Source organism: Macaca thibetana, chromosome 1 (assembly GCF_024542745.1).
Source record: "Macaca thibetana thibetana isolate TM-01 chromosome 1, ASM2454274v1, whole genome shotgun sequence".
Taxonomy (NCBI): Eukaryota; Metazoa; Chordata; class Mammalia; order Primates; family Cercopithecidae; genus Macaca; species Macaca thibetana.
The window spans coordinates 160169613-160196339 of record NC_065578.1 but is presented as its reverse complement, the minus strand read 5'-3'; the positions used below and the strand labels follow the sequence as shown (position 1 = coordinate 160196339).

Below are 26727 nucleotides of genomic sequence, written 5' to 3'. Positions count from 1 at the left end.
GCTTTATTAGTGCCAAGGAACTTTTTGGAAAAACTATACATAACATTCTCCCTTTTATTTTTGTTTTTTGAGGCAAAGTCTCATTCTGTTGCCCAGGCTGGAGTGCAGTGATATGATCATGTCTCACTGCAGCCTTGCTCTCCTGGGCTTAAGTGATCCTCCTGCCTCACCTCCCGACTACCTGGGATTATAGGCATGCACCACCATGCCCGGCTCATTTTTGCATTTTTTGGAAAGACAGGGTTTTGCCGTGTTGTCCAGGCTGGTCTCAAACTTCTCAATCTCAAGCAATTCTCCTGTCTTGGGCTCCCCAACTGCTGGGATTACAGTTGTGAGCCACTGCACCTGGCAGAGTCTGAGAAGTTTGATCCAAATTGTGAAGACTCTTGTGAATAATGCAGGATTGGTGTTGACGTGGGAACCAGTTAGTAAACATCTGTGTCTTTAGGCGTGCCCCATGTCCTAGCCACATTTGCCCTTTCCCTTAGGCTCCCCAGACCTTCCAGGACCTTAGCAACAAAAGAGTTAAGACCTGGCTCTGCAGGGGGCTTCTAGGACTCTGCCCTGGCATTGGAGCCAGTGCCTGTTTTGATTGGAAAGTGCTTGTTGCATCTAGATTATTAAATGTTTCAATCACCACTTCTGATACAGTGTAAAGGAAAACGGGCCAGGTGCCTATAATCCCAGCATTTTGGGAGGCCAAGATGGGAGGATTGCTTGAAGTCAGAAGTTTGAAACCAGCCTGGGCAACACAGTGAGACCCCGTGTCTACCAAAAAATTTTTTAAAATTAGCTGGCCATGGTGGCATGCAACTGTAGTTCCAGCTACTTGGGAGGCAGAAGTAGGGGATTGCTTAAGCCTAAGAGGTTGAGGCTGCAATGAGCCGTGATCACACCACTGCCACTACACTACACTTAGTCTGGGTGACAGAGCAAGACTCTGACAAAAAAAAAGAAGACAAGAAAAAAAGAAAGAGTCGAGACAGCTAAAATTTACTGAGCAACTTTTTTGCCAGACACAGTGGTGATGGTGATGGTGATGGTGATGGGAAGTTACCTGCTAATGTGTTCGTGCTGAGTCCTCACAAATGCCATTGAATGTATTTATTATTGTCTCTATATTAAAGATGAGGAAATGAGGCCAAGAGAAGTGAAGGGAAGGAGCATTTATCAAGGGTCTGCTCTTGCTAGATGCTGCCCTGCTTCTGCCTTTGGTCATGGCTCCTTTTGGTATTTGCATTTTCAGACTCTAACTCCTGGGAAGACTTAGCTCAGGGACCTTAGGATACCCAACTTAACGTTGACCTCTAGCACCAAGTGTATTCTCTGGTCTTCACCCCATAAACAGCTTTTAGAATGTACGGAAGACCAGTAAAAGACAGCATGATGGACAGCTTCAGGTAAGATGGGTGGGGACAATATAGTAGAAGAAAAACAAAACAGAAGCAGTTACTGAAAACAGGTCTGGGTGCACTTGAGTTTCCTACTCAACCTCTCTTCTACATTAGGTTTCCTACTCAACCTGTCTTCTACATGGGATATTAGAAAATATCAGAAAGGGCTGGGAGAAGCTGGAAGGAGCTCATTAATCCTTACATTGATTTTGGCCTCATCCCAGGTATTTTGAATGAGTATCAGGCTCTCTATAATCAGCCCCAGCTCTCTTTTCAAAAAAATTGGGTCAGACAGTTGGGTAGATATCTACAGACCTTAGTCTACATTCCAGGAAGATGTGGAGTCACTCTGACCACGCTGCCACTGGGACCAGAGGCTCCAGGCTCATTGATGATATGGTCAGGATTAGTCTGTCCTATTGGGACAGCCTCCTAACCTGGGAGGCCAAGAGTTACTGGAGTTTCTCTGGATCCTTCCCTGCTCCCCAACTGGCATGTAATGCCTAGTTGGGATCCTTAACTAGTACCCAAGCCAGCTGACAGGGACTTGACTACCTACTCATACTCTTTTTAAATAATTAGGGCCTGTTTTTGTTTGTTTGTTTAAGATGGCTTTTTTTTTTTTTTTGGAATGATCCAGCTTTGTATCAGAAATGTACCCTATCTCTGAGCTGAAAATCTCAAGCCCGGGGCCTCTTCATCTGAGCTGTGGTACAGATCATGTTCTATACAACGGGAATGACAGGAAACTAAAATCCACCAATAAAAGCCCCAGTTTGGGCTTTTCAAACCGGAAGCCACACACTTTAGACAGGAGTGCCTTTTTCTAATTTTGGGAAATCACCTCTTCCAGTGCTGAAGAGTCCAAAGTTGCAGGGATGGGAAATATAAAATCCCCCACTGGGCCATTGAAGTGATGGTACATGGGGTCCATGCCTGCATCCACCCTTAGGTTTCCAGACCCATGTATTCTTCCTTTTGGAAGCCATATAGAGGTCTCTGATTTAGTACATGTGCCTCATCCTGAAGAATGACTTGCCATCGTTTCAGAGTGTCATCTCTGAGATGGCAGTTCAGCTGTACCTTTAGAAAGCTATTCCAGTGCTCCATAAGGCCAGCTGCTTCTAGGTGGAGGGTAATATAATATGGCTGGTGGATCTCATTATCAGTGGCCCACTTCTGTACCTCCCTTGCTGTGAAGTGGGTTCCCTGGTTGGACACTATGTTGTATGGGACTCCATGCCTGATGTCATGCATTTTATAAGCTCCTAGATAGTGGTGCTGGCTGGGACACTGTGGGCAGGAAAAGACAAACCATATTCAAAAACGATGGTCTATGAGGAACCACTGGCCATTCCAGGATAGAAAGGCCCAGCGTAGTAAACTTGCTGCTGAGTGTCTGTTTGGTCATCTCAAAGAACGGGGCCATGTTGGGGACTTGCATTGGTCTCCAGTGCTGACAGAGTGGATATTCAAAGGCGGCAATAGCTAGGTCAGTTTTGGTAAGTGGGAGTCTATGCTGTTGAGTCCACATGTAGCCTCCATATCTGCCACAGTAGCCACCCATTAATGTGTCCTCGTGCCACTTTCAGGTTGGCTAATGTCGGTTGGCTGAGTCATTTGTCTACATAGTTGTTCAGAGCCTCTTTCAAGGGGATACTTTCTGGTGGGTACTTTTGAAGATACAAAATTCTTCACGCTTTTTACACAAGCCCATTTGTCCTTCCACATTCCTCTATCTCATCCTTCTTATCTCTTCTTCTAGTGCTTTTCCTGCCAGCTCCCTGATCAGACAGCCAGACCTTTGGCCACTGTCCGGGAACTGTGAATGACCAGGCGCACCGCTCAGAGCTCTGCTCATTGCGAAGATTTTCTTTCTCTGCTGTGTTTCAGGTTGCCCCTGAATGTGGCTATCATGCAGCCACCATCCCTTTTCAGCTTCCATCCACAATTTTTTTTTTTTTTGAGACAGGGTCTCATTTTGTCACCCAGGCTGGAGTGCAGTGGCACGATCACGGCTCACTACAGCCTTGACCTCCTGGGCTCAAGCGATCCTCCTTTCTCAGTCACTCAAGTAACTGGAACTACAGATATGCACCACCACGCCTGGCTTTCACCACGTTTCCCAGGATTGTCCTGAATTCCTGAACTCGAGTGATCTGCTGGCCTCAGCCTCCCAAAGTACTGGAATTACAGGCATGAGCCACTGCATCCCACCCTACCTACATATTGAGCAGACCTATGTTTACACCAAGCTTGAGTCTTTTCCCTTTCTTCCGACTGCTCATATGGGTCCCTCCATATGGCATGGGTGTGAGTTGGGAGAGGGTATGGTGCCACTGTGCTGGTTGACATGGAAGTCTAAACTACCTGCTTTTGAAGCTTACTTATATCCTGCCCCGCTCAGGCTTGATCCCAGATGTGCCATTTTCGTCTTTTGATGGACTGCTGTTGGGCCTGTACAATACTATGACTTCTGAGCTTATGACATAATTCAGCTCATAATGGGAAGTTTTGGACACATTAACCAGGTGCCCATGCTGAAGCATTTGGTATCCACCAGGGCTCAACTGCATGCCAAGAGATGTTTCTCAGAAAGCCTATAATTCTCTGATGCAGATAGTATGGCCTTACTCCAGAATCCCTTGTGATTCCCCACTGGGGCTTGTCACAAACGCTACTCTGTATCTTTCCCCGTCACTGTCTGCCACCACCAAGTGTGCTGGATCACATGACCCAAGTTGCAAGACTCCTTTCCTTGTAGTCTGGATCTGCTGTAAAGCCCTTTCTTGCTCCAGGACCTACTCTATGCTAGCAGCTTTCAGTGTTGCCTAGTAAAGGAACTGGAGCAGTATTCCCAGGCATGGAAAGTATTGTCTCCAGAACCCAGGGAAGCCTACAATGTGCTGTGCTTTCTTTTTCATGGTAGAGGAGGCAAGATGCAGCAATTTGTCCTTTACTTTGGAGAGATTATCCTGACATTTCCCTAACCTTTGGAGCCCTAAAAACTTAAGTCGGCTGGGTGTGGTGGCTCTTGCCTGTAATCCCAGCACTTTGGGAGGCCGAGGTGGGCGGATCACCTGAGGTTGGGAGTTCGAGACCATCCTGACCAACCTGGTGAAGCCCTGTCTCTACTAAAAATACAAAATTAGCTGGGCATGATGGCAGGCACCTGTAATCCCAGCTACTCGGGAAGGCTAAGGCAGGAGAATCGCTTGAACATGGGAGGTAGAGGTTGCGGTGAACCAAGATTGTGCCATTGCACTCCAGCCTGGGCAACAAGAGCAAAACTCTGTCTCCAAAAACAAAAAACAAAACAAAACAAAACTTCAGTCAAATGGGGCAGGTATCTATATCTTTGCAGGGTTTATTTCCCACCCTATTACCAAGGCCTCCAGCATCTAAGTCACTGCTTGCTTGTCCTGCCTAATAAGCATGATGTCATCGATGTGATGAATTAATATGGTGTTCTGTGGGATATCTAGGCAGCCTAAATCTAAGCATGATATCATCAATGTGATGAATTGATGTGATGTTCTGTGGGATATCTAGGCAGCCTAAATCTAAGCATGATGTCATAGATGTGATGGATTGATATGATGCTCTGTGGGATGCCTAGGCAGCCTAAATCTCTTTGGACTCTATTGTGACAGAGGCCCAGAGAGTTAACATAGTTCTTGGGCAAAAATATGAAAGAATATTGTCATTTCTTATGAATATGAAATGTTTCTGACCTTTTATAATCAGAATAGACAAGAACACATTTGCCACATCAATGACTGTGTCACATAAACGAAGGGCCTATTAATATGTTTAAGTAATGATACCATGTTTGGCACAGCAGCTGTGATCACGGCTACTTAATTGGATGAGCTTGTCTATGGTCATTTTTCAGGATCCATGTGGTTGCTGCAGGGGCCAGACTAATGAATGAAACAGACATACACTAAGGACCACTAGCTCTGTATCTTTTAGGTTCTTCAATGATGGCTCTAATCTCTGCCATCATCCCTTAACCTAGGACATAATACTTCTTGATTTACTATCTTGGCCAAGGATGGGGGCAGTTTCAGAGGCTTGGTCTTCCCCACTATGATTGCTCTTATTCCATAGGCCAAGGTTCCAATATGGTGCCCCAATATTCGTTAGCTTATACTTGAGACAAATATATCATTTCCTGCTTAGGGTCTGGGAAAATGACCACTGTATGGGTCTATGGACCCAGTGGTCTCATGGTAAGCATGACTTTGGCAAAGACTCCATTTATAATCTGGCCCCCTTAAGCCTTAAGCTTTGAATCTCTGGGCATCAACATCAACTCAGACATTGTGTTCAATAGTTGTGAAAATGTCTGAGTATTCCAGAGTTGCATAAACCTACATAGATGGCTGTAGGTACCTTTGGGTAAAGATTGGAGGAATTGTTACAGGACATGTGTGTTTCAGTGTTCCAGTTTCTTTCCTTCTAAGGATCTGACCATCTCCTCTATCAATCAGTATGGATCTGAAAATTGACTCAAGTTCAGGAACTAAGCAAGGATTGTGACTCCTTATAGGGATGAATGCCCTCAGACTCCTGCTCTTTCATTCTTGCTTTGTTTTGGTTGCAGATGCTAAGTAGCATCCTTAGTGACTGCATATAGTATACATATTTTTTTTTTTTTTTTGAGACAGAGTCCCAGTCTGTCACCCAGGCTGGAGTGCAGTGGCATGATCTCAGCTCATTGCAACCTTCTCCTCCCAGGTTCAAACAATTCTCCTGTCTCAGCCTCCCGAGTTGCTGGGACTACAAGCATATGCCACCAGGCCTGGCTAATTTTTTTGTGTTTTTTTTTTTAGTAGAAAACAGGGTTTCACCATATTGGTCAAGCTGGTCTCGAACTCCTGACCTCAGGTGATCAACCTGCCTTGGCCTCCCAAAGTGCTGAGATTACAGGCTTGAGTCACCATGCCTGGTCTTTTCTATAGATAGATAGATAGATAGATAGATAGATAGATAGATAGAGATATTTCTTTTTTGAGATGGAGTCTCACTCTGTCGCCCAGGCTGGAGTGCAGTGGCGCGATCTCGGCTCACTGCAACCTCCGCTTCCCAGATTCAAGTGATTCTCCCACCTGAGCCTCCCAAGTAGCTGAGATTACAGGCACACGCCAGCATGCCCGGCTAATTTTTTTGTATTTTCACTAGAGACAGGGTTTCACTATGTTGGCCAGGCTGGTCTTGAACTCCTGACCTTGTGATCCGTCTGCCTCAGCCTCCCAAAGTTCTGGGATTACAGGCGTGAGCCACTGCGCCTGGCCATCTGCATATTTTTTTCCACAGTGATACCATGCTCTATCAGCCTATTTTAACCTCTACTACTACAACTCTCTGAAAGTCATGAATAAGCCAGTCCCAAGTCCTCATCTTGCCATCTGTTTTTCTTAGATCACAGAAATTTACCAAAATTTTTGTTAGTTCACACTTGCCAAGCAGCTGACACAAAAATGGGGGTTAGACACCAGAGAGATTTATTAGTGAAGGGAGAAGGAAAAGGCGGGAAGAAAATTCAGCCTGTAGGGAAGGTATGACAGCTGTGGAAGGTGACAGAGAAAGAAGGATTGGCTAGGGAAAGACCAGGACTGCAGTGTGGTCCAAGGAAGTTTGGAATAGGTTTATGGGGAGTCCTCAGGCTAAAATCACCTCTCAGAGGTGTCTCTCATCTTGCCGAAAGGGGCTGGCTTTGTACCATTCTGCTGTGGTTAGTCACAGCCCGTGGGAAGTGAAGCCTTGGCACCACACTGTGGTAGGTCCAAAGGGGAGTGGTGGGACCAATCATGCTGGCCACAGTGGAGATTTGATCCCTACACTCTCATGGCTGCCATATATGCTTGCCCCATTCCCCTGCATCTGATGTCCCCAAACCTCAACCTCCTATTCTTGCTCCCATGCCATTATTCTGTTTCCAAATTTTCTAGTTCTTTCTAACCACTTTGATTATAACTTATTAGGACACTCTGTCTGGCTTTTTATTTGAGTTCTTCCCAAGTATTCCTCTTTTTATTTTATTTTTTTTTTTGAGAGAGGGTCTTGTTCTGTTACCCAGATTGGGATGCAGTGATACAATCATAGCTCATTGCAGCCTTGACCTCCAAGGCTCAAGCAATCCTCCTTCCTCAGCCTCCCTAGTAGCTGGGACTACAGGGGTGCACCACTACACCTGGATTTGTTTTTTGGAGAGAGATGAGGTCTCGTTTTGTTGCCCAGACTGATCTCGAACTTCTGGCTTCAAGCAATCCTCCTGGCTTGACTTGCCAAAGCACTAGGATTATAGGCAGGAGCCACCAAGCCCAGCTCCAAGTATTCCTCTTAAAGTGTTCCTTTCCTTTTCTTTTCTCCTTGCCTTCATGGATTATAGTTTTCAAGGTAGTGGAAACCCCTCTGCAGGCCCTGCACATGAGTTGAGCTCAGGGACCAGATTTTTCTGGAAATAAAGATTTCATAGCCAAATTGAAATAAAGATGTTAGTAAAATATCCAAAGTGTTTCCTAACAGAAATACTCAAGTTACCTATAATCCCTTAGATATGACTAGAGAAGCTAGCAGAAATCACAACACATTATTTTTAGTAATTTTAATGGTGTTTACAAAGGAATGCTCTGGCATTTTGGCTGATTATGTAGAAGGGAACTGTGCCTAAACATAAAAGGTACTCAAATAAATGTTTATGGAATGAACGAATACCTTATAATGGAAAAATGAGATCACAGAGAAAAGAGTCATATTCTTAGCTGATTGACTTTTTCCTGTCACATAGGAAGTTGTCTTTAACGAATCCATTTCCTGGCTGGTGGAAGGACTTTTGTCTTCTCTTATGCACCGTTACAGTCTTCTGACGTGAGCATCAGTTAGTCTTACTCACATGTTCCTATTCTTTGTAGAGGTCTGGCATTACTGATCCAAGGAAAGAACTTTGGATGGTAGACCCTTATAGACAGAACACTGGAGAAGGAGCTGGGCATAGTGGCTCATGCCAGTAATCCCAGCACTTTGAGAGGCTAAAGTGGGAGGATTACTTGAGCCAAGGAGTGTGAGACCAGTTTGGGCAATATAGTGAGACCCCGTGTCTACAAAAAATAAAAGATTAGCTGGGCCTAGTGGCATGCATCTGTGGTCCCAGCTACTTGGGAGGAAGAGGTGAGAGAACTGCTTGGGCCTGGAGTTGGAGACTGCAGTGAACTATGATCACGCTACTGCACTCCAGCCTGGGCGACAGAGTGAGACTTTGAGATAAAAAAAAAGAGAGGGAGAAAGAAATAAAAGAAAAGAAAACCAGAGAACGTCTTAAGAAACCCCTTCTACCCACCCATGACTCTAGGATCACCCATGAAGGTGACCGAAAGGATGTTACCTTCTCTTGGCCTTTCAACATGCTGTGTCTTCTGTACTTAGAATCCTGAAAGGACCTAGTAAAGAGATATACCTGACCAATTTCCAGACTTTAATGTTTTGTTACTTCTGTAGACTCTCCCTCCAACCTGAGCACTCCCAGAAGTCCTACTGGAATCTCCACATATTACTTAAACGTTACTTAATCCAGAGGTTGATGTGCCTGACTATTAATCCTGAGGGCAGAGCAGCTGTTACAAGCAGTCTCACACATTTCACCTTCTTCCCAGACTCTTCAGATAACACCTGCTTATCCAGGATGCCATTCACCAGTAGCCCCAGCAGAATGTAGTCATCACAGTCATTAATCCGATTGGTAGAGTCATAGCCCAGTTCTACCTGTCCCTCTTTCACCTGATTCTCCTCTTTCAGTTCAGAGCCAGTCAGCACCTGAACTCGGAACACTGTAGCAGGTATGTCCAAAACCACAGTCAGGTGGCTGCCAGCCTTAGCCTCCTTGATATAAAAGAAATTCTTATCCAGACTATAGGCATTCATAAGAACAGAGGCATTGGTAACATTCAGACTAGTGTGAATGGTGGCAGCAGGGTTGCCAGGAGGGCCAATGTTATTTCCCTCAAACTCTTTATCTGTGAGGCTGTTCAACTGACCTTCAAAGGAGGAGTAATTGCCCATGTGCTGGAAGAGGGAGGGGAAGAATTGGATTGGTTTTTTCTGCATGAGAAGGTCACGGAAATGGGAGAGAAGGTAGTCACAGGGCATTTCTTGGTAGAAGAGGAGAAGGAAGCGAACAAAGCAGGGGAGATCTCTGGCATGAAAGAGTTTTCCAATGAAGCCCAGCCTAGAGAACTCCAGAGTCACCCAAGCTTTTCTTTCCCAGGCAGACAGTATAGTAGCAATCTGGGAGACAAATCCAGGAGCACATTTCACATCATCTTCGATCATTAGGAAATAGTCAGAGTAGTTGGTAGCAAAGTTCATCAGGAAGGCATAATCCATATTTTGCTTGGAGCGAAAGGTTACATGGGTGGGAGTGTCATTAAAGTTTTTCTTAAGGTTCTTTAAGGGAAGATAGCTTTTAAGAGGAGTGTTGATCACTACTAGCTGTCTGGCCTGGACGTATGGTTGAAAGAGGGTTGAGATATTGGAGATCATTTGATCAAGCCAGTTGGGATCAGGATCTGCCAGGTGTACCAGAACAGTGAAGTATTTCTGCTCAGACAAGGAGGAAGCAAAGAAGAGAGATTGCAGGGTGTCCAAGAGGTAGCTTCCTTGGGGACGCTGCACTGAAGAAATCCCTATGGTCAGCAGTTCTAGGATTGGGGAGAAAAAGGACCTTTGTCAACTCAGAGAAATTAGAAAAGTATTTGCTATGGGTAAGGCTATGATATTCTCTTAGGTCTTTCCATATGCCAACTTTTATATATTTCTGTGGTTATTTTACATTTTCTCTCTCGCAGGACTGACCACAGACCATATTAGGAGTTAATATCTGGTCACAAGTTGAGAGTTCCTTTAAAAATCACTGCTGTTGAAAACAATTGTGGGGGAAATGGATAAAGATGACAAACTAATATTTGCAGCTATGCCCCACCCCAAATTCCTTCTACCCCAAATTTCACTAAGCTTATGCCTATAATTTCAACCTCAGGTGTGAATCTCAGCACTTTGGGAGGCCAAGGTGGAGGATCACTTGAGCCCAGGCATTCAAGACCAGCCTGGGCAACATGGCAAAACCCATCTCTACAAAAATTACAAAAAAACTAGATGGGTGTGGTGGCATAGGCCTGTGGTGCCAGCTACTTTCGAGGTAGGAGTGGGAGGATACTTGAGCCTGGGAGTTTGAGGCTACAGTGAGGCGTGATTGAACTACTGCACTGCAGCCTGGCCAACAGAGTGAGACTGTGTCTCAAAAACAAACACACACACACAAACAAACCAAAACTTCCAACACCCTTACCCCAAAAAACAAAAACAAAATTCCAATTAAAAAAACAGAAAGATTGCCCTGAACCACACTACTTGGAGAACCACACAATTTGGAGAATTCCTGGAAGATAGAGAGACTACAGAACAGGACTGGTGGAGAAGTATAAGCAGAGGAATGCACAGTCCAAAAGATATGCAAGAAAACACAACTGCACAGGTGCATCTTTCTACAGAAGGCCTCAAAAAAATTTGAAGTTCAGAGCCACCAAATATAAAGTAGAGGAGTGAGCCCTGGGATGGTCCTCTGGATACTTGATTATAGAACTATTTCCAGGACCACTGGGCTAGTGCCCACCAAGGGGCTGGTGGTGGCAATGTCCATTCTCACATTAAAGTTCTAAGTATTTTTGTGTAAATAAAGTGGATGTTCTGCTAGGGGATAGGGCATGGCATGAGTCCTGCGGCTGAAAAGAGCATCAGAAGTGACCCCAGATGTCACTCCTGCCTTACAATCGAATGAGGCAGGTTTCCATAATCACAACCCACTTTTACAAAGAGGCAAACAGGGATGGCTCTTAGAGGGAAGAAGTTCACTGTTCACTCTAGATCCTCAAATATTAATCTGAAACAAGAAGCTTCAATATAACGGAAGAGAAACAACTAAATCAGAAAGAAACTACAGAAATAGAAGCTAACAGAGGAAACAATGATTGAAGAATGCCAAATAAGTCAAATAAATACTCAGATCAGAGAGGAAATCACATTCTTTGGCAAAATAACCGGCTGATATGAATCATAAAGAGTTTGTAGAAAACATTAGTATGAGGACTTGACCAAGTTCAGGTTAGATTTTGGGGCAATAATACTTCATGCATTAGTGATGTGTTCTTTCATCTGAAGGCACAGAATAGCAGGCTGCTTCTGTTTTTATGATGTTAGCAGCCTTTGATTTCAGTGCCTAGATCTGTTAATACATTACTGGTTGCAATATGGTGATATTCTAAGTTGAGCATTCCTGCTTTGTATATTATCTGGAATGTTTCCGTAAAGAGAAAATTCCCCTCATTCACTCTTTGGTTACCCAGTTGTAGTTCATACAGAAAAGCAGGATAAATGCTGGTTCCCTTTTATCAGCTTTCAAATAAAATAATGACTTGGTTCCCTAGCATTCTCAAATGGTGACAAAATGTATCAGGTTTTTTTTTGTGGGGGAGATCCTTATAAACTCATATATTTCATGTGTTTCAAATCATGGAAATTTTATTCTCTCTCTCTCTCTCTTTTTTTTTTTTTTGAGACGAAGTTCGCTCCTGTTGCTCAGGCTGGAGTGCAATGGCACGATCTTGGCTCACTGCAACCTCTGCCTTCCAGGTTCAAGTGATCCTCCTGCCTCAGCCTCCCGAGTAGCTGGGACTACAGGTGCCTGTCAGCACATCCCGCTAATTTTTGTATTTTTAGTAGAGATGGGATTTCACCATATTGGTCAGGCTGGTCTCAAACTCCTGACCTCAAGTGATCCACCCGCCTTGGCCTCTCAAAGTGCTGGGATTACAGGCATGAGCCACCATGCCCAGCTGGAAATTTTATTCTTATTGATGCTTAAATTATCCTGTCTTTGGCAAATAAGCTCTTGAAGTTGGATCCTGAGCTGTTCTGATACAACTTTAGTCGTTTTTATAAAGCTTCTCTGCTGTCTTCTATGACATTTCCTGCCTTGGATTTGGAATCATCCACTTTTTACAACGAGCCCCTCCCCTTGTTGTAGTGGAAAATGAGAGTTAGAGTCTATGATCTGGCACCAAGGGTGCTCACTGTTGGTCATTTCTAGGCCCTTGTGGACAGAGCTAGAAATATTTAAAAAAAAAAAAAAAAAGATAAAACACATCATGAGTTCATACCGATATTTTAAAACACATTCCATTAAAAATGCATCTAAACTTAAAGAAAAAAGTGGGTTTTCATTGAGAGTTCTTTGTGTTATTAAAACCGACAAATGTAAACACTCCTGAACTTCATCTTCTTTGGACATAATAAATAGCTTAGATCTGTCTCTTGAATTTTTAAAGTACTTGAATCAAGGCTGGGCATGGTGGCTCACACCTGAAATCCCAACACTTTGGGAGGCTGAGAGGCAGGTGGATCACCTGAGGTCAGGAGTTCAAGACCAGCCTGGCCAACGTGGTGATAACCTGTCTCTATTAAAAATGCAAAAATTAGCTGGGCATGGTGGCTCACCCCTGTAGTCCCAGCTACTCAGGAGGCTGAGGTGGGAGAATTGCTTGAACCTGGGAGGCAGAGGTTGCAGTGAGTCGAGATCTCACCACTGCACTCCAGCCTTGGTGACAGAGCGAGACCCTGTCTCAAAAAACAAAACAAAACAAAAACAAACAAAAAAAAGAAAAAAGAAAAAAGAAGTACTTGACTCAGGAAGATCTTATTCTGTCTCAAGGTTTATTTCTTCTATTAAATACTGTTGTAACCTATGGAGATCAAACAGGTGTCACAGTCACACTTCAGGAGGGTACATGGTGCCAAAGTGAACCGGTTCAGCAAGAGAATCACAAAGCCCTGATTGAACTGACAGGAAAAAGACCACATGTTCTCCAGCCAAACACTTCAGTAGCAGCTGCCCACAGGATTCTCAGTGACAGGGGAAATGGGACACATATTCTTGCTGCAGAGGCCAGTGAGGACCACAGGTAGATCAAGGCTGGTTCTATACTTTTGGGAGCAATTAACATATAGTTAGGGATTAAAGCTGTGGGATTGGATGAGGTCACCAAAATAGTGAGTCTAGACTGAGCCCTAGGGTACATCAACATTTAGAAGTTGGAAAGAGAAGATAAATCAGCAAAAGAGACTGAGCATCTACCAGCAATGCTGGAGGAAAACCAGAAGAGTTTGGAATCCTGGAAGCAATGGAAGGGAATGTTGAATGAAGACGGTCATTTACTGTGTCAAATGCTGTGATAGGTCAAGTAAGATAGAGATTGGAAGCTGACCAGTGCGTACAACAACATGGAAACCATGGGCTACATAATCAAGAGTAATTTTGTTGAAAAGGCGAAGGCAAAAATCTGTGGTGTTAAGAGAGGTTTGCTTTCTTTTATCAAGATTTGAAAAATATTATAATGTGTTTGTATGATAAGAGGAGGGAGGGAAAATCTGTGGCCCACGATAGAGAAAATTGCTTGAGTGATATTAACGAGTGGTCAAGAGAGGTGAAATCTAGTGTGAAGGTTCAGAGGCTGTAACTAGATAGGAGCGTGGACAGTGCACCTGTACTGAGAGAAGGGAACTTTGCTGATGACTGATCATGAGTTCTAGAGGGCACAGTGGAAGACATCAGAAGTTGAGGAGGTGGGAGTTAGGGTCAGAAAAGAAGACACATGGAGCCTTATGAGAAGAGACTGTGTGGGATGAGAACTGCCTTGGGTTTCTTGTAGTAACCTGGCACATGCTTTTCTTAAACTAGGGATATCCATCTTCTCATGCGGAAGTTTCTTAAATCTCTCATTCCCACTTCCCTGTCCTTGATTGGCTTATTTCTTTACTGAGATAATCACTCTGACATGCACTGACCCACAGTTTTCTTTTAGGGCTGGGTGTGGGGAACAGGCCCCCCAAAATGTGGCCATAAACTGGCCCCAAAACTGGCTATAAATAAAATCTCTGCAGCACTGTGACATGTCTATGATGGCCATAATGCCCACGCTGGAAGGTTGTGGGTTTACCGGAATGAGGGCAAGGAACACCTGGCCCGCCCAGGGTGGAAAACCGCTTAAAGGCATTCTTCAGCCACAAACAATAGCATGAACGATCTGTGCCTTAAGGACATGCTTCTGCTGCAGTTAACTAGCCCAAACTATTCCTTTATTTCAGCCCTTCATTTCCCATAAGGGATACTTTTAGTTAATCCTGTTTCCCATAAGGGATACCTTTAGTTAATCGAATATCTATAGAAACAATGCTAATAACTGGCTTGCTGTTAATAAATATGTGAGTAAATCTCTGTTCGGGGCTCTCAGCTCTGAAGGCTGTGAGAGCCCTGATTTCCCACTTTACACCTCTATATTTCTGTGTGTTTGTCTTTCATTCCTCTAGCGCCGCTGGGTTAGGGTCTCCCTGACCGAGCTGGTCTCGGCACTGGGTTATTACAGGTAATGTGCACATGCAGCCTCCTTCTCAGCTTTGTTAGACTTTCGTGCTCAGTGGAGTGAAAAACAGGAGCAAGATTCTGTTCATCTGAATGGTTAAATGCTTGTTCTACAGACCCAATTTCTTGGGTTTCTATTTTGTTTCTTTAAATCTGAGACCAGAGGACACTGGAACAGGAGGGGGTGGGATGCACTCCAAAGCTGATTGTGTTCTTGGATCCCAGACACATCTTCAACCCAGCTTCATGTGAAGAAAAAAGCGGGAGATGTTTCATTTAACTACCTATCCAACCTCTATGTATTTCTGAATTGGACCCAAGGTTAATAGGAAAGAGGGGTATCTGGAAAAATACTTCATTTAATATCAATGTTAAATGAAATTCAGCTCTATACATTTTATAAAACACACACACACACTACAAAAATGTCGAAAATATAGTACTGAAAAATATATTGTTTAAATGTTGACAAATAGAACTCACCTATTTCAAAGCTACATATGAAATAAAACTTTAGAAATCTAAGCAAAAATAAATATATCCATAATCACACTGGGAAATATTTAGCCTCTCTGGAAATCAATACATTAAGTAAATGAAAATCAAGAAACAGTTTTTACTAAAACAATTAACAAAATTCATCGTGTGTACGTGTGTATGTGTTTGTGTATGTGTGTGGTGCTCATCAGCTCATCAGATGATACACATTCCTTTCAGATATCCATAGAAAATATTGGCTATGCATTAGACCATGAAGACAATTTTACTTTTAATTGTCCTGAATATTGTAATTTTATATCTCATATTCTTTGATTATAATGCAATAAAGTTAAAACTAATCATGAAAATCTAACAGCATCCCTTTGGAAATGAAAAGTCACTATTCTAAATATCTCTTGGGTTAAACAGGAAATCCAAATGGAAATTAACAGGTACTTAGAAATAAATGGAAATAAGAACATGGTAGACCACTACCTGTGGGACATGGTTAAAGTGGGAGTGGGACGTAGAGAAGTAACATCTTTCAGTGTATTTTCTCGAAAGCAACATGAAAAGAAAATAAATAAAATGAGAAAATAAAGAAACCAGGCAAAAATAAAACCAACAGAAGCAGAATGTGGAATTAAGAAGATAAAAGCAGAATGTAATTAAATACAATAGATTAAAAACTGTAAAAGATCAATAAGAGGTGTTTGTTAGAAAAGTTTAATCAGGCCGGGCACGGTGGATCACACTTGTAATCACAGCACTTTGGGAGGCTGAGGTGGGCGGGTCACGAGGTCAGGAGATCGAGACCATCCCGGCTAACACGGTGAAACCTCGTCTCTACCGAAAATACAAAAAATTAGCCGGGCGTGGTGGTGGGCGCCTGTAGTCCCAGCTACTCGGGAGGCTGAGGCAGGAGAATGGCATGAACCCGGGAGGCGGAGCTTGCAGTGAGCAGAGATGGCACCACTACACTCCAGCCTGGGCGACAGAGTGAGACTTCATCTCAAAAAAAAAAAAAAAAAAAAGAAAAAAGTTTAATCAACTAAACTTACAGTTTTTTGTTTTTGTTTTGAGAGAGTTTTGCTCTTGTCACCCAGGCTAGAGTAAATGGTGAGATCTCAACTCACTGTGGCCTTGCCTCCTGGGTTCAAGCGATTCTTCTGCCTCAGCCTCCTGAGTAGCTGTGATTACAAGCATCTGCCACCACACCCAGCTAATTTTTATGTTTTTAGTAGAGATGGGGTTTTGCCATGTTGGCCAGGCTGGTCTCGAACTCCTGACCTCAGGTGATCCATCTGTCTTGGCCTCCCAAAGTGCTGGGATTACAGGCGTGAGCCACTGCACCCTGCCTAAACCTATAGTTTAAAATGGTGAAAACATAAATAATATTAAGAATGAAAATATGTCACAAGTAGATAAATGAAGACTTTAAAAATTATTATAAATACAAAAACTATTAAGAAAATATACAAAATTTACGAACTGGCATGCCACAAAAAACAAAAAACTATAAATGATCAATAGATACATGAAAACATGCATGATCAACAGGCAGTTGCTCAACCTACTGGTAGTCAGGGAAGAGCAAATTAAAACCAAAGAATTACAGCAGTTGAAAAATCTGGGCCAGGCGTGGTGACTCATGCCTGTATTCCCAGCACTTTGGGAGCCTGAGGCAGAAGGATGGCTTGATCCCAGGAGTTCGGGACCAGCCTGGGCAACATAGAGAGACACCTACCATCTCAATTAAAAAAAAGAAAATCTGACAATACTAACAGATGGCAAAGACGTGGAACAACAGGGCTTCATATCTTGATGGTGAGAATAAAGAGTGAACGAGTAATAACTGTGATGGGTGTGCTTTTTTGTTTTTATTTTGGTAGGCCATTTTAGGGATCAATTTGGCAAAATCTAATAAAGGAGAAGATATGGATGTCTTATAATCTAGCAATTTTACTCCTAGGAATATATCCTAAATAATTGCTCATGTGTGTTCATACAGATTTGTGTACAAGAATATTCATAGCAACATTGTTGTTAATAGAAAAAACTGGCAGTAACCTAAGTGTCTATCAACAGGAGAATGAATCAAAACATTGTGATGGTTCATTCAACACGAAGTCGATGTCGAATGTTTTACACAGAGTATAACACAAATGTAACATTAGGTGAAAAAAGAATGAATAGGAAGTAAAAGGAATCTCACAAACATTAAGTGAAAAAAGTAAGTTCTGGAAAAAACACTCACAGTTTTATACCATTTTTATGAAGTTTAAGAACAGGCAATTAGGCCAGCTCATGCCTGTAATCCCAGCACTTTGGGAGGCCCAGGTAGGTGGATCACTTGAGGTCAGGAGTTTGAGACCAGACTGGCCAACATGGTGAAACCTCCTCTCTACTAAAAAAATACAAAAATTAGCTGGGAATGGTGGTGGGCACCTGTAATCCCAGCTACTTGGGAGGCTGAGGCAGGAGGATTGCTTGAACCCAGGAGGCGGAGGTTGCAGTGAGCCTAGATTGCTCCATTGCACTCCAGTCTGGGTGACAGAGTGAAACTCCATCTCAAAACAAAACAGAACAAAATGAAAACAAACTGCCGAAATCCTAGAGGAATTAAAGACACACACATAGAAATATAGAGGTGTGAAGTGGGAAATCAGGGGTCTCACAGCCTTCAGAGCTGAGAGCCCAGAATAGAGATTTACCCATGTATTTATTAGCAGCAAGCCAGTCATTAGCATTGTTTCTGTAGATATTAAATTAACTAAAAGTATCCCTTATGGGAAACAAAGGGAAGGGCCGAATTAAAGGAATAGGTTGGACTAGTTAACTGCAGCAGGAGCATGTCCTAAAGGCACAGATCGCTCATGCTATTGTTTGTGGCTTAGGAATGCCTTTAAGCGGTTTTCCACCCTGGGCCGACCAGTTGTTCCTTGCCCTCATTCCGGTAAACCCACAACCTTCCAGCGTGGGCATTATGGCCATCATGAACTGTCACAATGCTGCAGAGATTTTGTTTATGGCCAGTTTTGGGGCCAGTTTATGGCCAGATTTTGGGAGGCTTGTTCCCAACAACAAACAAACAAACAAAAACACAAAAAACAGGCAATAATAATATTAGTTTGGAATAATTAATTGTAAGTTTATTGAGAAATATAAGGGAAGTATAAACATCAAATTCAGGACAGCATTACCCCTGGTGGAGGGGAAAACAAGGGAGATTGACTGACGGGCCTGATTCAATCAGGTGAAAGAGCACAACTGAGGCTTCTCTGAAGAAGAAGAAATCCCACCTGTGGATAGCAGCTTCTGTTCTTGCCCTGGCGTTTCCAGCCTCCCCATACTGATGACCCACCTATGGATTTTGGACTTGCCTTTCAGCTCCCACAATCGCCAATTTAGTGCAATAAATCTCTTAATATATCTGCTACTGGTTATGCTTCTTTGGTTGAATCCTGACTGATATATCTACTTTAGGCTAAACTCTTTGTACTTTAACTCTATGAAAAGTTGAGTAAGATTTCCATTGTTTGATACTGCAGTCCACCTACTGTATCCTCTCTGAAGAGATTAAGATAAAAGTGCTTTTGATATATTGTAAACCTCAAACACAGCACAAAACTTTGTTTATCCTTTGACACATGTAAGTTAAAAAATTAAGAAAGCATCATAATGATGAACTATTATAGAAGAATTTCTATGGAAGTGAGGAATAGGACAAAGATGCTTGCGTCTACTTATAATGGTCAGTGAAATAATGTAAGAAATGAGAGAGTGAAATGTCGGAAAGAGACAAAGTTGTCACTATTTGCAGATAATATCATGGTCTGCATAGCTAACTCAAGAGAATCTGATGAACGATTAGAACCAACAAGAGAGTCCAGGTGTGGTGGCTCATGCCTGTAATCCCAGGACTTCGGGAGGCTGAGGTGGGTGGATCACCTGAGGTCAGGAGTTCAAGACCAGCCTGACCAACATGGCGAAACCCCATCTCTACTAAAAATACAAAAAAAATTAGCTGGGCATGGTGATGGGTGCCTGTAATCCCAGCTACACAGGAGGCTGAGGCAGGAGAATCGCTTGATCCTGGGCAGCAGAGGTTGCAGTGAGCCGAGATTGTGCCACTGCACTCCAGTTTGGGCGACAGAGTGAGAATCTGTCTCAATAATAATAAAAAAAAGAACCAAGAGAGTTCATTAAGATGATAGATAACAGATCAGCACAGAAACAACTAGCATTTTTTCAAACTTACAATAACCAATTATCAGACGTAGTGGAAAAGGAAGTCACAAAGTGTGAAGAACTGCAATATATGGGGGAATGTACCTAAAACAAATGACAAAGCTTTAATGAAGCCCATACAAGAAGCCTGGAATACATGTAGATACATAACACATTCTTGAATGGTATGATTCATTATTAATTACTTTTTTTTTTTGAGACAAGGTCTCACTCTGACACCCAGACTGGAGTGAAGTGGCATAATTTTGGCTCACTAAAACCTTTACTTCCTGGGTTCAACTGATTCTCCTGCCTCGGCATTCCAAGTACTGGAATTACAGGTGCCCACCACCGCACACGGCTAATTTTTGTATTTTTAGTAGAGACGGGATTTCGCCATGTTGGATAGGCTGGTTTTGAAGTCCTGACCTCAAGTGATTTCCCTCACCTCAGCCTCCCAAAGTGTTGGGATTACAGGCGTGAGCCACCACGCCAGGCTATGATTTGGTATTATAAAGATATCAATGAACTCCAAGTCTCTCTATACATTTAATGCAATCTCAGTCAAGAGTATGTTTTACATGATGTTTAATAAGCTAATTAAAAATTCATCTGGAGGAGAAAAAATAAAGAATAGACAATAATTTGAAATAGGACATAAATAAGTGGGGGAGGAAGGATTAGTCTGACAACATATACAATAAACCATTAGAAGCTCAAATCATGTGGAATTAGTACAGGAACATTAAAAAAGTCAATGGAACAAAATGATTTTCAAAAATAAACCCATGCACATATGGGAGTTTCTATGACAAAGGTGGCATTTCTTCTCAGTGGGAGGAAAAGATGGAATATTCAGTAAATGGTTTTGAGATCACAGGATATCCAATTGTAAATAAAGTATATTATTTATCTCAGATCCTAATTAAAAATAAATTTAAACTATGTGAAATATTTCTACCTGAAATAGAAAAATCAGAAGAGTATTAGAAGAGCATATAGTAAAATTTTCCAAAAATAATATTGTAATAGGGACTTTTCCCCCAAAACAGTCATAAAACCTAGAAGCTATAAAAACCAAGAACGAATTTGATTATAGAAAATATTCTTTTTTTCTTTGCCTGCTTCATTTTTCCTTCATATGACTATATACGATTTTTAAAATTCATATGACAAATAACCATGAACAAAAGACAAGTGGCAAAGAGGGACATATTTAACAATAGATAAATGCAATGATATGTATATAATATATAAAATGAGCACTCATTATATATTTTAAAACTCCTAGAAATCAACAACAAAAAGCAATCAACACGGTAGAAAATTACCAGAGGATATGAATAGACCATCCACAGAGTGAATAAATATGACCCTTAAACATAAAAAAAGCTCAACTGTCAAAATAATCAGGGATATCAAATTATCACAAATATCACCAAATCAAAAGAAATATTTTCTGCCCTTCAAACCGACAAACAACAGCAGCACTGGCAAGATTGTGAGGAAATAGATATCCATAAACTGACGTGATTAATAGTATGCTTTTTTCCATGCAATTTTGAGGTGTCAATCAAAATCCAAAGTGCATGTGCTCTTTCACTCATTAGTTCCACACACAGGTATATTTCTCGTAGAAATATTTTTACATATGAGCAAAAATATATTAATTGTGATGTTGTTTGTAGCACAAAAAGTTGAAAACAATTGAGTTCTCATCAATAAGAATAGTCAAGTAAATTTTTTTACATCCACACTATGTTGATGACAGCAGTTAAAAAAAGAAGGAGGTAAGGAAAAACTCTCCAAAATATACACTTTTTTCCAAGGCAGGGTCTCCTCCTGAATTTTTGCAAACTATGCATCCATCAGAGGTCTAATATCCAGCATCTATAAAGAACTTACACAAATTTGCAAGAAGAAAAAAGCAAACAACCCCATTAAAAAGTAGGCAAAGGAAAGGAACAGACACTTTTCAAAAGAAGACACACATGTGGCCAACAACCACATGAAAAAAATCTGTCACTGATCATTAGAGAAAGGTAAATCAAAGCCACAATGAGATACCACCTCACGCCAGTCAGAATGGCTATTACTAAAAAGTCAAAAGCCAACAGATTCACAGATTCTGGTGAGGCTGTAGAGAAAAAGGAATGCTTACACACTGTTGGTGGGAGTGTTAATTAGTTCAACCATTGTGGAAGACAGTGTGGCGATTCCTCAGAGACCTAAAGACAGAACTATCATTCGACACAGCAATCCCATTACTAGGTATATACCCAAAGGAATAGAAATTGTTCTATTGTAAAGACACATGCATGCGAATGTTATTGCAGCACTATTCATAATAATAAAGATATGGAGTCAACCTAATGCCCATCAAGGAAAGACCAGATAAAGAAAATGTGTACATATATACCATGGAACACCATGCAGCTATAAGAAAGGAGATCTTGTCTTTTGCAGGGACGTGGATGGAGCTGGAGGCCATTATTCTTAGCAAACTAATGCAAGAACGAACAGAAAACCAAATACTGCATGTTCTCACTTATAAGTGGGAGCTAAATGATGAGAACACATGGAAACATCGAGGAGAACAACACACACTGGGGCTTACTGGATGGTGGAAGGCGGAGGAGGGAGAAGATCAGGAAAAATAACTAATGGATACTAGGTTTAATACCTGGGTGATGACATAATCTGTACAACAAACCCCCATGACATAAGTTAACCTATGTAACAAACTTGCACATATACCCCTGAATTTAAAGTAAAAGTTAAAAAAAAAAAAAAAGACAAGAGTCTCCCCTGTGTGGCCCAGAGCTGGAGCACATTGGCACAATTATAGCTCACTATAGTCTCAAACTCCTGGACTCAAGTATTCCTCCCGCCTCAGCCTCCCAAAGTGTTGAGATTACAGGTGTGAGCCACCAAACCCAGAAAACATGTACAAATGAATGAAAGAAAAAAGCAAATCTCAGAACAATACATATAAGATGGCCTTTAAAAATCCCCCAGACATGTATATATGTACGTGTTAGAAAGATATCTGGATCTCAAGAAGGGTACTTATTAGACTTCTGGGGGAGAGGACAGGAATGAGGGAGAAAAAGGAACTATCACTTTTTACTCGCTATACAATATGTATATACTTACAATGTATTGTATGGAAATAGTTTATAATGAGAATATGTTTGTTTACTACAAACGAAGTTCCATAAAGACTGCAAGGGTAGCCCACACTGAGGATGAAAAGGGCAGGGTCTCCATCATATGGACAGTCTAAAAAGCATCAGAACTGATTTTGCTGATCTGAAACATGTGCTAGTCCTGGCTGTGCTCTCCAGAATCATCTCTGTGCCCCAGATCTATGAAAGCATACTTCTCAGGCTTTAATGTGCATACCAATCGCTTGGGGGTCTGGTTAAGATGAAAATTCTGATTCTGTAGGTCTGGGGAGGACCTAAGATTCCACATGTGGAACAAGCTGCCAGACAGACGCTGCTGACGTCCATGGACACTAGCTGTCAGTCTGTGGACCACAGCACGAGTGGCTAGCTATTAGATGCTCTTTAGAGCCCCACAGAACCCGACGGGACTACCCACTCAAGACACTGCATTGTCCCCTCCCTAGTTCTTTCCCTTTTACTCCGTCCCCCTTCCCATAGTTTTCTCCTGTACTTTTCCCATTGTCTCCCTTGTTTCATCAGAAAAGGGACTGGGAGATTCATGGAGTCAGAATTGCTATCTTTTGCAGTCAAATTCTTTTTTTTTTTTTTTTTTTTTTTTTGAGATGGAGTCTTGCTCTGTCACCCAGGCTGGAGTGCAGGGGCGCGATCTCCTCTCACTGCAAGCTCCGCCTCCCGGGTTCACGCCATTCTCCTGCCTCAGCCTCCCAAGTAGCTGGGACTACAGGCGCCCACCAGCGCTCCCTGCTAATTTTTTTCATTTTTAGTAAAGACGGGGTTTCACCATGTTAGCCAGGATGGTCTCGATCTCCTGACGTCGTGATCCGCCCGCCTCGGCCTCCCACAGTGCTGGGATTACAGGCGTGAGCCACCGAGCCCGGCCCTTTTGCAGTCAAATTCTATAGGCCTGGTCCTTCATTTCAGCATCCCTGTTTTCTTCCCGAGTTATCTGTTCCCTTTCCTTTCCACTTGCCTTCCCCCTCTACCCTTGCCTAACCTGGATGATCTACACCCCTGGTGGACACTCACTTTTTACTGTGGGAGAGGCTCCCAGCAAGATGTGGGAGTTCACATTTTCAAGCGGTTCTGAGTTTTTCTGCATATCTTTGAAGGTTTTCATGTGGTTTGTTCTACCAGGATTGATCTGCATTCGGGCTCTCTGCCAAGCTACCATCTCCTTTTCCTTCTGAGGAAAGAGTGAGTTTTAGCTCTGTGATTCATCCCTTTTGGGAAAAATGGTTAGTTACATTTCCCTTTGCATAATATAATGAAATCATCTTCAGGATACAGGGCAGGTTGGCTCAAGCTCAGTTCAAACTTCTTCCTTCTCTTCTGAAGCAATCCTACCCCAGGGGTTGTTACATATATAGATTATGGATCCTGGAGTAAAGGGAGTTGGGATTTCTCTAGCTCTCCTTAGCTTTATGTAGGGAATGAGACAATGTCTAGCTCTGCCATTCTTCACCCACAATTATCCTTTTTGATTACAGTCTAGTATGGGTCACCTAATCCCAAGAAGGGCATAGCATGTGTTAAGCATGAGAGATACAGGAGGCCAGTTAAGCACCCCAGTGCTTCACTCTAAATTCTTTCCCACTGGTGGCATTTCACCCTTCCAAGTTCATTCACCACCCTCCCTTCTTTTCTTTGCCTTTTCTGGGTTCTGGCAGAATTTTCTCTGCTCCTTAAAACTTTTCTTGACTTGGAGAAATGACTTAACTGTTGTGAGCTTCAGGATCCTAATGCATAACTTTAGGGATAATGTATAACTTTGAAAACCAAGGGAACTTTTCTGTAATGGGAAACTTACCAAACAAGAAGAAAAATCTCTACATCATCAATTGCTATAAGAAAAGGGCAAACTCTGACGAAGCATTAAATCAGTGTTATTTCTTCCCAGCCCTGAATTTTGTTTCTTCCAGAGTGTTACCATCCCTTATTGTCTCCATCAAGGAAAAATATGTTGATTCCTCAAACTTGCTTGTCTTTTTTCTTCCTTGAATGTCTATAGCATTTGTGACAGTTTCATTTAAATATACACTCAGATAAATGCTTTCTTTCATTCTGTCAGGAAAGTTTGCCCCACTTAAAATTTCTGGTACTCACCAAAGACAGGAAACTTGCAGTATCAAAGGGATTTTCGTCAATGAAATAGTAGATTGGGAGCACTACTGCTGTTGCAATAATGATGAGTTTCCATAGAAAATCTCTCATGGTGCTGGGGTTGGAAACTTGCAGAGCTGTTTCCCGATCTGTGATCCTTCAGTGTATTCTTGGATGTCTGAAATGTACACACTACTGAGAAAAGTTTTCATCTGATGGTAACATAAAAAAATTCAAATTACAAGATTATCAAAAATATCAAATTATAATTATCATTGAATAAGTATAGTTTCCAAAGCCAGTAATATTAAACCTGGGGTTCTTATATATATTCTTAAGAATCCTTAATGATTTTTTTCCCCTTAAAAACAGAGCTATGCCTTTCTTACGTTTGAGAAACACAGATGTATAAAAATGCATGCAAAGTGCCCTTAATATCACAGCTTCAGTTGCCCCCACTCTTGCCTGCAAGTCTCCATATCCATTCCTTCATTTTCCTTCTTCTGGACACCAATGTTTAATTAAATTTCCAGAGCTCTTTCTTACCTTGATTGCCCCAACTCCAAAGTCCCTGACATGATTTCTGCCAAAGGCAAGGTGAAGAGAAGAGACCTTGATTCTGTTTTAATAGGAGTTTCCAAGTGCATTATAGAGAACATTTCTTATTCACACATTTGAACCAGACAGCATTCATCGAGGAGGTAAGGAAGGTGTGATGGGAATAGAGAGGGTGTGATCTCTAATGAGTATTTGTAATAGAAAAATCTTGCAAGAGCCTATTGACTCCTTCACCCTACTGACTCTCTGGAGTCAGGAAGATATTTTTGCAGACTTTACTCTAGTTTGTATATATATATCCTACATTAAGCATCATGGAATGTTCTAGAAGGAGATATCTGAAGCCTTTAATTCTCTCTCCCCTCCAAGTTCTATCCTTTCCAGAGTGCCCACTGCGCCCTGTCTACCACTAACTCTTATGTTCCATACAGATGTCTATTTGGCTCATGTTGAGCCAGTTCTGTGAGGTGGAAATCTTTATCAGTTGCTAAGCACCCTCTTCCTCATCTCTTTCTACGATCCTCGATGGGATCAGAACACACTGAAGCCATATCCAAAGGCTGTAGCTCCAAGAAGAAAAGACAGTGTGTTATTTTGTCCTCTCCAAACCTGAACCTTGAGCCACCATTTCCTCTCGTATTTAGATGTGATAGTCCTATGTTCCCACAGGTTTTCCTGCCTGATGCCAGAGACTGTTTTTCCTATATATCACTGCTTCTCAGGGGCTTTGGGAGCAAACTCAGATTCTTCCAGGGCAGTCCTCTCCATTACCTGAAGTCTGGACCCTTTTTGGTTAGGCATTCATCTTTCATGACTCTTTTTCATGTCAGTTTCTTTTGTTCTTCTAGATGACTCATGGAACAAAACGTAGACATGGCACTTCTAAGCACTTGTTAAGGACCTAAGGTAGGTGATGAATGGCATCAAGTCAGAGGTCCCAGGGACAATTTCCCTTTCTGACATGAAACTTCCAGTCCCCCAGAACTTTTGAGGGGACAGTAAATAAGGAGATTGAAAAGGTCCTCACCTTGACTGGAGTTGTAGTTTCATTTGAGATTTTTTTTTTTTTTTTTCCCCAGGATGCACGGCGACTGACCTGACCTCTATACCACTTGAATGTTCAGGGCTTTCCCCAAAGTCAAGAAGAAGAAAATAAAATGTTTGGGGACCCTGGGATGGGGCCAGAAGGTGTATGCATCCTCTGAGGCAAGACAAAGTTAGTCAGATGACACCCCCTCCCATGACAACCATTGTTCTCCCTGAATGGGGGCTGATTACCAACACCCAGTCTCACAGCCAG

At 42.2% G+C, this 26727-nt stretch overlaps 3 protein-coding genes across 6 annotated transcripts in view; 1 reads left to right on the top strand and 2 right to left on the bottom strand.

Annotated features, from left to right (window-relative positions):
• The window catches only part of LOC126939198 (NADH-cytochrome b5 reductase 1), a 143857-nt gene that overhangs the window by 32343 nt on the left and 84787 nt on the right, over window positions 1-26727 (bottom strand). The window lies entirely within an intron of this gene.
• TMEM183A (transmembrane protein 183A) overlaps window positions 1-26727 on the top strand; it is a 604310-nt gene that overhangs the window by 521700 nt on the left and 55883 nt on the right. The gene's annotated exons all lie outside the window — the stretch shown is intronic.
• LOC126939017 (alpha-1,3-mannosyl-glycoprotein 4-beta-N-acetylglucosaminyltransferase C-like) lies at window positions 8571-26611 on the bottom strand. Of its 4 annotated transcripts, XM_050763864.1 has the most exons (5): window positions 26455-26611; window positions 26199-26328; window positions 24873-25047; window positions 23796-23952; window positions 8571-10096 (listed from the first exon to the last, which is right to left on the bottom strand). In XM_050763864.1, exons 3-5 carry the CDS (start codon window positions 24978-24980, stop codon window positions 8961-8963), a joined length of 1401 nt encoding a protein of 466 aa, XP_050619821.1. In that variant the 5' UTR covers window positions 24981-25047; window positions 26199-26328; window positions 26455-26611; the 3' UTR covers window positions 8571-8960. The 4 variants fall into 4 exon arrangements, with proteins under 4 accessions (XP_050619821.1, XP_050619840.1, XP_050619811.1 ...); XM_050763883.1 differs by lacking the exon at window positions 26199-26328 and having other exon boundaries at window positions 24873-25081; XM_050763854.1 differs by lacking the exon at window positions 26199-26328.

Excerpts from the sequence above, each read along its gene's own strand:
- LOC126939017 (XM_050763864.1), bottom strand. The coding sequence starts at position 24,980 with ATGAGAGATTTTCTATGGAAACTCATCATTATTGCAACAGCAGTAGTG. Across the intron at positions 23,953-24,872 it reads CTGCAAGTTTCCTGTCTTTG|AAGGAAAAGGAGATGGTAGC; the intron begins GTGAGTACCAGA and ends CTCTTTCCTCAG. Across the intron at positions 10,097-23,795 it reads AGCCTCTCCCACAGTAAAAA|AACTGCTGACCATAGGGATT; the intron begins GTGAGTGTCCAC and ends CCCCAATCCTAG.